General features: G+C 41.9%; 1 protein-coding gene across 2 annotated transcripts in view; it reads right to left on the reverse strand.

Moving 5' to 3' along the window:
- USP24 (ubiquitin specific peptidase 24) overlaps positions 1–7,559 on the reverse strand; it is a 129,266-nt gene extending 121,707 nt beyond the window's left edge. The window contains exon 1 of one of the 2 annotated variants that reach the window (XM_019742818.3): positions 6,909–7,559. In XM_019742818.3, coding sequence (XP_019598377.2) covers positions 6,909–7,232 — 324 coding nt within the window. In that variant the 5' untranslated portion in view covers positions 7,233–7,559. The remainder of the gene's footprint in view (positions 1–6,908) is intronic. The other variant, XM_019742816.3, reaches the window with a different exon arrangement.
- Between the last annotated feature and the right edge of the window lie 879 nt (positions 7,560–8,438).

Consider the following 8,438-nt stretch of genomic DNA (forward strand, 5'->3'; position numbering starts at 1 on the left):
TCCATCTGGCTGATGATCTTTACTGGGGCTTATTTTTGGGGTAGGGATTATATTACCACGTTTCCCCGAAAATAAGACCTAGACGGACAATCAGCTCTAATGCGTCTTTTGGAGCAAAAATTAATATAAGACCCGGTCTTATTTTACTATAAGACCGGGTATAATATAATATAATGTAATATAATATAGTATAATGTAATATAAGACCGGGTCTTATATTAATTTTCGCTCCAAAAGACGCATTAGAGCTGATTGTCCAGCTCGGTTTTATTTTCAGGGAAACACGGTATGAGCATCCTGAAAAATCATGCTAGGGTTTATTTTCCAGTTAGGTCTTACTTTCGGGGAAATACGGTATCTAACTACTCTAAATAAAATATTTGTAACTTCAACACCTTAAACTTAAGTAAAAGCAATATCAAATAGTGTCAATCAAATTTCACAATACAAATAGCTAAGTTCTATAGGAAAGCAACCTGTGTGCCGGAACAGTGAAGATTATCTTTAGAAGGGAGAAGACTTTGGTGGGCACCTGAAATGTTCTTTATCTCTAAGAAAAAAAACCAAATCTTCAAGTCAGCCCTAGGAAAAAATTCCACAGACCTTTGCAATTTCAATCAGGAAAGATTATCAGAATAAAATTTTGACTCAACTGTGTTAGCTCTTTTCTTCAGAACATATAAAAATAAACCAAATCTACAGTTACTCATTCCATTAACTAATTTAAGATTAATCTTTAGAACAAGTAGATTCCACTTCCCTCACACCTCAAACCACACACACACACACACACACACACACACACGCGGTCGGGGAGAGAAATGTAAGCCACCAATGGTGAAACCCAGGTTTCTCACTGTTAGATAGAGAAGTGAACTCAAATATACAATAAAAAACAAAATGGTTATAAAATCCTATCCAAAAATTTACCACAGAGATTATCAACAATAAACAATAATGTCACCTACTACTGATATGAGCTTAATAAGAAAATTTTATAAATCAATTGTGATTGAAAAATGTTTCAATACTGAATAAAAATTCCCATGATAATGAGAAATACAAACCTAAAAAAGAAACTAAAACTCCCTACAAGAATGTGAAAAAAGAAATGTACACTTTTGAAAATGAAGTACAACTTTCTTCGCAGTGCCTCTGCATTCTAGTAACCCCAGAATGAAATGTCCCTCATACATGAATTTTCCAAACCTGAAGCTTACTTTTTTATATGCCCAACTTCCTTCTTCTATTTTTAAAATTAAAACCTTGCTAAAATGTGTCACACATTCCTGAACTTTCTTAAACAGCATACTGGAACTTTTTCTTGAGTGTGGCATCATTAAAAATAGTTATCCTCTCAGGGTCGTGAAGCACAGAAAACTGTTTCATGTCACCCTATACTAATTGGCTAGGCTGCTTTGGTTGAATCTGCTTTTAAAGGTTCCTGTCCCCTCCTCTACCACTGCATTGAGCTCTTCCTGTCACTTCTCACTACTGTCAAATGTGCTGGCCTCTAACAGACTCTAACCTCATGTTTGAACCACTACAAGACTCTTCTAATTTGCTACTTCTAATTTGAAAGGAAACCTAATATTAACTTATTTTAACTATGTTTTTTTTAAAAAACAAGTTAAACAAATGAGTGAAAAGTAACCAACTTTAGTACATTAAATACATGGGGGTGTTTTGAAATGGTTTAATCTTCTATATTTTACCTCCTATTTCTCTCTGGTGTTCCAATAAAAAATATCCCGGAAAAATGAGTTCCAGATATAAAAAGTATTATTTAAGTAACTTTTTCTAAATATAATAGTTTTTACTAAAAGTGAATTTTTTTCATCTTCACACTCAGATTCAAGTAAAATGTTACATGATATTTAAGCAGTAAGCACAAAAATATGTAGTACCCTAATGTCTGCTATTTAAGTTGTTATTAAAGTTGAAACCCTTTCCTCAAATTGTTAAAACATTACAACATTTACTTTTCTAATACTGTAATTGCTTTCAAAATCTAAGCTAATAGCATTATTATGCTGTATAAAGTTGTCACTACCTACTATGATTTCACTAGAACTACACACTCACTGACACACGAAAGGTATTCCATCATGCCAAATTACATTCATTCTAGTAACATAGGCCAGGTAATTACAAGGTAAGAATCTAACTGTTAGATGAGCTCATAGACCTAATTCCCAAAGGAGACACATATATACTGAATTATAAAGAAAATTTCCTTTAAAAAATTAGGCTATACTAATTAATCTTTCACACTCCTTTTTTTTATTTCATCTACTTTCAACCGACTTTTGGCATTATCTTATTTTTTACTGTAAAACCTTTAAACGGACTTTTTAAAAAAATTTACAAAATCATAGTAAATCACAAACTATGGGTCATATATTCAAGTCACTAATAATTAACTAAAATTTACTTGATATTTATTCCACAAATGTACTAGGATTGTGTGTTTTAGGGAGAAAAAGATGAATTTTATTATAAAACTTACTATAAATATTGATAGTATTATAATTTTAATTCATTTATAACTACCACTTATTACCAAAGGGGAAAAAAAAAGAAACAGAAATGAGTTAAGGAACTACAAATTAATGTGATTTTTATTTTTATGTGATTTAGATCTATTATAGCAGGACTAACTTTGGGGCTCTTTAAAAAACAAAAAAAGATGAAATCTTGCAAAATACTTCTGACAAAATAACTCAAGAAGGAATGTCCACATTAAAACAGGAACAAAACAAGGAGCTGGCAATACTTGTTAGATCACAGTATCCAATGTCACTTCTAAGAACATTAATTATCACAGAAAGTTATTTCTAGCTGTGAACTGAAATCTCCTTGCAAACAAAAAAAGAAAAAGAAAAAATCCATTTTTGTATATTTTAAAGACAAACAAGGAGACGTAATCATAAAAAAGGTAAACATTTCACGATTGTTAAATTTTATAAGCTGCCCTAACAGTACCTGGTTCTAATTTCTACTGCACCCATGGACAGGATCACAATTCTTAAAGATCAACTCTCCTTACCTGTGGAGGGCAGAATCATTGGGCATGCCCTTAGCCAGAGGGGTTTACATAAGCCATATAAGAAAGAGTAAAGAATTCTGATGGTGGGAGTGTTAAACATCTGGATAAGTTATTTAGAGCAGCTGTGAGATCTCACTCTCTTTAATATTAGAATAGACTCTTATCTGCCGTGGAAAGGTTCTGAAGAAATGCTATTCAAAATCAAAACTGAATAGCTTCTCAAAGTTCCTTCCAGACCCAGGGACTAAGAATTATATATCTACACCCAACAATACTAGTAACAACCGAACACAACTTTCTGCAAAGCAATATCTTTACTTTATTGGAGGATATTAAAAAGGTGACTTTCTGTGCAGTTTTGTGTGTTCTGCTAGATATCTGGTCTTTTTAATCTGCATCCTCTTTTCTTCTGTTGAAACAGAAGTTAACTGCTTTTATTTTCCAAATTTTAATTTTTAAACCAAATCCTAATTATAGCATGGGCCCAAATTACTAAACTGATTTATCTAACTAGTTACATGACCTTGGGAAATCACTTCTTGTAAAATGAGAGGCCTTGTACTAAGATCCACTAGAATGTAACCTCCATGTTCTGTTCACCACTCTAACTCCAGTACCAGTATATGGAAGGCATTAAATGTTTACTGAATGGGAGGATCATTCCTGTCCCCAAACTACACATATAAAATACATATAATCATTTTTTTCTTTTTTAACAATTAGATTTTAATTTGTATATTCCCATTTTTAAAAGGACACTGAAACTGAAATTGTCTATGCATCACATAAAGCTTTACATAATTTAAAATAAGGTACTCATATTTTTTAGAAATAAAAGGGGTAAGTCACACAAGACCTGACAAACTTCACCCAGTTTGTTACATTTCCCTTTTCTTTATCCCCTTTAGCTCATTACTGAGTCCTGTCCCTTTTTCCTTTGAAAGGAAAACAGCTGATAGGGAGAAAGTGCACTGGACTTGCAGTGAGAAGGCCTGAATTCTAGTGTGATGTCTTCCATTAACTGGCTCTGTGGGGATAAACCACTTCCCCTTTGAGGCCTGCAATTCTGCATTTGTAAAACAAGATAGCTGCACTAATTACTAATTTCTGAAGTCTTCTGCCTTAAAAACCTATGATTCTCCTTTCATTCTACCCATTATTCTATTCCTAATGCCTTGATTCAGCGCTTGCTACATCATTCCTAGACTTGTACAGTAGCCTCAGAATTTGTCTCTTTCCTTCTTATCCTAAATGAATGTAATACTAAAACCATTAGCTGAGCAGAGTGAAAAACACACTGTCCGAGAGGCTTGGGTTTAAATTCAGACTCTGCCACTAATTAATTGTATATCTAAAAGGGTGATGTTATTACCGTGTTTCCCCTAAAATAAGACTAGCCAGACAATCAGCTCTAACGCTTTTTTTGGAGCAAAAATCAATGTAAGACCCGGCATTATATATTATTTATATTAATTATATTATATATTAGACCCAGTCTTATAGCAAAATAAGACAGGGTCTTATAGTAAAATAAAACAGGGTCTTATATTAATTTTTGCTTCAAACGACGCATTAGAACTGATTGTCCGGCCAGGTCTTATTTTTGGGGAAACACGGTAACTATTTCACTGAGGACTAAATAAACTGTATAAAGTACCTAACACAGTGCCTGACATGCTGTAGGAGGAGCTCAGCAACAATTAGCATCTTTCCCTATTCCCCAAGATCAAAACCCTGTTTCCTACTGTCCACAGCAAGGATGACCAACAAGCTGCACAGGTGGCATGGAAGATTTATAAAACTAGAGAGGCAAAAATTGGGTTAAACATCTCACCAGGTTCTTGTGTACCAGGAAGTGACTGCCTGTATTCCTGCGAATATGTTTCTGGGTAAAGCAATGTCAGTCACCAGCCCCTTGTGAACTCTCAAAATTAAATGGTGCAGCCTCCCCAGGCCAAATTGACAGGTCAAGAGAAAATGAAAATTTGACACAACTCCTCAAAAAGATATAGATTTTACCTGAAAGCAAACTCCTCAGCCTGTCATCATGTGAAAAGAAGCCAGTCCTACCTCCTTGTACTTAAATGTACAAGCAGTACAGTTTATGGTAAAGTATCACTAAGCAATATAATTTGATTTTTCAATCTAAAGAAATTAAAAGGTGTGACAAAAAAAAGAAAATTTCTCACAAAATGAGGATACACTGAGCTTTGCAGAGTTATACAAATGCCTTCAGAAAATGCAATGCCTTTCTTCTTGATTTCAAAACTGGGTCAAAACTGGAAGGAACAAGGAAAGGACTGATGGGGGCTTGCAAAAAGAAGCTGATTTCTTAGAGTTAAATACAGTTATTTAATTATATGGAATTTTTAAAAATTCCCAAACTAGAAATAACAATCTTTACTTCCATACATTAGTCAATGATTCAGCTGAGTTACTGGGTAACAGAGAGGGCAATCAATCAAGTGTATATAAGTCTGGAAAACCAAGAAATCTTGTGAAGAAACCTGGTTTTGTGAAATGCCACCTTCTTTCCCAAGCTACTTCAGTCCAAGCAACTGCTGCAAAAGCATATAATTAAAAGAATATAACATTATTTAGGAACGATCGTTTCAGAAGGCTTAGCTTGATTAAGAATTGCCCAAATTCCTATCTCTATTTAAGAACATACCACTAATCGAAGATCTGTGTTGTTTTGTAATCAGGCCAACCTGTTCTACTGGACTCTTTGAAATACATGATCCAGTGAATCTGACCAAAATTCCTGCTGTGAGCTGCCATGTTGCTTTTGGTTCATCATTTGTTAAATTGCAGTTAAAGTCTATTTTTTCCCCCCGTTCTTTGCTCACACACCAAACTAAACAGTCCTAATTTTCTCCACCCAGACTTGAGATCTGTCATCAAAGCCATTCCGCTAGATGGCCCTTTCTCCTTAACAGAGCTCCTTCACACCCATTTATCTCCCACCCTATCCCTCGGCATACAATTACTTCCAGGGATAGTTTCCCCTCATCTTTAACTTTATTATCAATGCTCCCCTTATCCAGACTTGGTCCCAGCTTCACCCTCCCATTCCAGTCCCCATCACTGCCTAGTCCCTCTTCAGCTCCAATTCCTGCCCTGGCCTCTTACCTCTAACCTCTCTCAGTCCTATCCCCATGGCTTTAATAATACCTGACCTATTCCCCCAACCCAAACTTACTGCTGCTGAGCCCCCTCTCCCACCTTTTATCAATTCCTGGCATTTCTGGCCTCTGCCCAGTCCCTCTTCATTTTAGATCCTGCCCAATCTCCTCTCTTTCTGGTCCTTGGCTAAAACCCAAACTCCATTCCTAACCTCAGGAGTCCTCTTCTGACCCTAGCAAAAGCCACTATTCTGACTGGTCCAGCCCACTTTTTCTCTGACTCTGAACCTGGTGCTTCCCCTACTCATTCACGGAAACCGGTGCCACGAAATCTCGGCCTAGTCTACTAGTACCCCATTTCTGAAACCCACTACACGCTTCCTCCCCATCACACTCTTCAAGCTAACGTTTGTCTTCCCACACTGCGATGTTGGCTTTGGACCCTTGTGCCCATCCCCGACCCGGGCATGCTCAGCCCGAAGCCTAAGAGACCCCTCTCCACCCTGCCGCGCACCCCTGCCCTGCACCCCTAATTCCTATCCAGACCGTCCCCTATGGGTTCCTCTTCCCACTTGACTCCAGTGCAGTGACCTCCGTCCCTAACGTGCCCGGTGCTCCATTCTCTTTCCGTGCCACCCCCTTGCCCCACAGTCCCTCTGCACTCCAAGCCCAATGGGGTGTGTCCCCTCCAGCCTAGTGGCCTCTCCCGCGGAGGTCAGGTTGCCCCTCCTCACCTCGGCGTCCACCACCTCGTGGTAGGCGGGCGGGGGGTCGAAACCGCCCCCACCTCCGGTGCTCCCGCCGCGGGAGGGGCCGCTGCCGCCGTCGCCCCCGCCGTCACCCCGCGGGCCCCCGCTAGGCCCGGGGCTGGGGCCGCCGCTGCCGCTGTCCATGGGCTCGTAGCCGCCGTAGTCTAGGCCCGGCCGCTCGTTGGTGAGCAGCGCCACAGCCTCGTTGATGTCGTTCTTGGCCAGGCGCAGGGCCTTGCGGATAGTGGCAGGGTCCGAGAAGCCCATGCATAGCAGCGTGGTCATGTGCTGCTCCTCCTCCGATTCCATGGCTCCGGCCTTCGGGTTGCGCCGGCCGGCGGGCGGCGAAGCTGCGGGTCCCGGGCCTGGCGGGTGGCGCGGCGCTGCCTCCGCGCTGTCCCGCGCTCCGACGGGCCCCTGCGCTCCTGGCCTGCGCCCCCCGCAGCCGCCCGGCCAGGTTGGGTGCAGGCGTGGGCGCCGCGGGCCGAGCAAGGGTGGTACGGCGTTTAGGCGCGGCGGTGGCCCGGCCCAGCCCTGCGCGCCGCCATGTTGGCCTCCTCCGCCGCCGCCGCCTCCGCCTCCTCCTCCGCCTCCTGCCCGCGGAGCCGCGCCTCCGCTCCCGGAAGCGGCACGAGCCGCCACCAAGCTCGCCTTTCACCGGCGTGGGGTGGGGGTGATTTTTTCCCCCTTTTTTTTAATCAAAGGAGCGAAGGAAGGGGGCTGTGCCGAAGGACGTCTCTAGGGTGAAAGGGCCGCCGTGAGGCCCCGGCGGAGGCGAGGGAGGGTCCTCCGTCGTCGTCGCCGCCGCCCGCCCATTTCTCCAGCAACAGGTTCCCCCGGGAGCGGGAGGGGCGGGAGTGAAGTGTAGCTCGCAACGCGGAACGTCCCCGAAGTCCCTTCGCCGTGGATCCTGCGCAGCACTGATGGCAGTTCCTTCCGCCTCGAACCCGGAGCCTCCTCGGAGCCCCCGTTGGACACCCCGTCCCGGACTCGCTCGCCCCAGAACCGTACGAAACGCACGCCGCCCAGAATGGAATTCACTGGTCGCGACTGTAACCCACCTCCAACCCCGTCTGAAATGCGGTACTGAAGGAAAGTCACTCAATTCCCACGGAAATTCACCCGCCACGCTGCCTGAAATACACCCCAGCGGCCACATAAATTTATGCTCAAACCAGGCATCTCGACCCACCCGAGCTGAAATTTCCCTCCATGCACTTGACCAAAGTCCCTTCATCTCTCACTGAAATCACCCTAAACCGGTTGAAATTCCCAACCCTTAACTGAATTTTGCATCCAACACCGACTGATCACCTGCCTCAACAAAACCTGACTGAACTGTACCAAACTCTCAGGCTGAAAATACCCTAAAAATCTGAAATCCATTTTTACAACATGAACTCTAAATTCCAGTGATCTTTAATGAAAACCTCCACCAAAAAAAACCCAGACTGCAACTCCTTCCTTCCACAGCCACAGCCTCATTGGAACACCTTGGGCTCTGCTGCCCACCTG

This window comes from Rhinolophus sinicus, chromosome 14 (genome assembly GCF_057876585.1).
Source record: "Rhinolophus sinicus isolate RSI-liver-muscle chromosome 14, RSI-T2T, whole genome shotgun sequence".
NCBI lineage: Eukaryota > Metazoa > Chordata > Mammalia > Chiroptera > Rhinolophidae > Rhinolophus > Rhinolophus sinicus.